Below are 2,134 nucleotides of genomic sequence, written 5' to 3' on the forward strand. Positions count from 1 at the left end.
CACACAGCCCATGGGGACACCCAAGCCATGAGGTCTCCATAAGGCCATGGGAATCCCAAAGCCATGGGGACCCCCTGGGGATCACAGGGATGCCCTCCAGCCACAGGGACCCCATAAAGCCATGGAGACCCCACAGAACCACGAGGATCCCTCCTAGCCATGGGGACTCCATCAAGTTGTGAAGAGCTCTGAGTCAGAGGAACCCCAAAAAAAACCATGGGGAGCCCAAAGCCATGGAGACCCCATGGGGAGCCCATAAAGCATGGAGACCCCATGGGGACCACAGAAATCCCCAGCCACAGGGACCCCCACGCTATGGGAATCATATAGAGCTAAAGGAACCCCACAGATCTATAGGGACCACAAAACCTTGGGCGTCCCCAAGTCACACAGACCCCTCAAAGCCATGGGGACCCCTCTGCCATGGAAAGACCCCACGGGAACCACAAGGCCCTTCCCATCATAGGGACCATGGGGACCCCAAACACATCGAGAGGTTCCATGGGAACCATGAGGACTCTCCAACCACGGGGGTCCCCCAAGCCACGGGGATCCTACAAACCCACAGGAAGCCCACAGAGTCACGGGGACCCCAAAGAGACCCACCTCCCACCGCAGACGTATTTCTTGACGAGCAGCACTCCGGCCACAGCACTAACGAGCAGCACGGCCACCACGGCCAGCACGATGGGTGTGGGGCTGGGGGACGTCGCCTGCGGGGACAGCATGTGGTCACCCTATGGGGTCAGCGCACCCCAAACCCACCTCGGGGTGGGGGGGCACCCACCAGCTGCCCGGGGCTCAGCAGAGTGCTGGTGCACTTCTTCTTCATGTCCGTCTCCTCCCTGCTGGGGCTCTCCCCTCCCCTGCATTTGTCCCCAGGAATCTTGCGGTACCTAAAACAAAATGGGGGGGAGGAGGAGATGCTCTGTGAGCCCCCAGGACCCCCCCCACCCCCAAACCCACCGAGTGCCCCGTGGGAGGTGGAGGGTTGGGGATGTACCCGCTGGTGCGCAGCAGCTCGCGGCGGCCGTAGAGGCAGAACTCCAAGTCGTGGCCCTTCAGCTCGGGCTGCTCCACGCACACAGACTGGTTCTCAGGGCGGTAATATCCGAAATCACTGCGGGGGGGGAGAGGGTTCAGCCCCCCCATGGTGCCACCCCAGCAAGAGTGGGGCTGTCAGGATAAAGCGGGCAGGGATGGGGTGGCACTGGGATGAGGTACAGTGACATGGTGGCACTGCGATCATGCGCAGGGACAAAGCACCGGGATGAGGTGGGACACAGTGGCACTGGGATCACGCACAGGGACAGGGTGGCACTGGGGTGACACTGGGATAAGGGGGGCAGGGACTTGGCAGCACTGAGGTGGCAGTGGGATCGGGTACAATGACATGATGGCACGGGGATGAGGTGGCAGTGGGACATGGTGGCACTGAGATGGCACTGGGATCATGCACAGGGACATGGTGGCACTGGGATCATGTGCAGGGACAAAGCACCGAGATGAGGTGGGACACAGTGGCACTGGGATCACGCACAGGGACAGGGTGGCACTGGGATGACGCACAGGGATGTGGTGGCACTGGGGTGACACTGGGATAAGGGGGGCAGGGACTTGGCAGCACTGAGGTGGCACTGGGATCAGGTACAATGACATGATGGCACCGGGATGAGGTTGGCAGGGACATGGTGGCACTGGGATGGCACTGGGATCATGCACAGGGACATGGTGGCACTGGGATGGCACTGGGATCACGCACAGGGTCATGGTGGCACTGGAGTGGCATTAGGGTGGCACTGGGATGATGTGTGCAGGGATGGGGTGGCACTGGGGTGACACAGGGATAAGGGGGACAGGGACATGGCAGCACTGAGGTGGCACTGGGATCCGGTACAATGATATGATGGCACTGAGGTGGCACTGGGGTGAGGTGGGCAGGGACGCGGTGGCACTGGGGTGGCAGTAGGGTGGCAGTGGGATCATGCACAGGGACGCGGTGGCACTGGGGTGGCAGTAGGGTGGCAGTGGGATGATGCACAGGGATGTGGTGGCACTGGGGTGGCAGTAGGGTGGCAGTGGGATCATGCACAGGGATGTGGTGGCACTGGGGTGGCAGTAGGGTGGCAGTGGG

The 2,134-nt window shown here is 61.9% G+C and overlaps 1 protein-coding gene across 1 annotated transcript; it reads right to left on the reverse strand.

The window, feature by feature from the left end:
• Positions 1-566: 566 nt before the first annotated feature.
• Positions 567-2,086, reverse strand: LOC104916259 (sortilin-like). Its single transcript, XM_010727304.3, has 3 exons — positions 1,004-2,086; positions 788-896; positions 567-713 (listed from the first exon to the last, which is right to left on the reverse strand). The coding sequence occupies exons 1-3, from the start codon at positions 1,150-1,152 to the stop codon at positions 582-584; spliced, it is 390 nt and encodes a 129-aa protein (XP_010725606.1). The 5' UTR covers positions 1,153-2,086; the 3' UTR covers positions 567-581.
• Between the last annotated feature and the right edge of the window lie 48 nt (positions 2,087-2,134).

This window comes from Meleagris gallopavo, unplaced genomic scaffold, assembly GCF_000146605.3.
Source record: "Meleagris gallopavo isolate NT-WF06-2002-E0010 breed Aviagen turkey brand Nicholas breeding stock unplaced genomic scaffold, Turkey_5.1 ChrUn_random_7180001880245, whole genome shotgun sequence".
Lineage (NCBI taxonomy): Eukaryota > Metazoa > Chordata > Aves > Galliformes > Phasianidae > Meleagris > Meleagris gallopavo.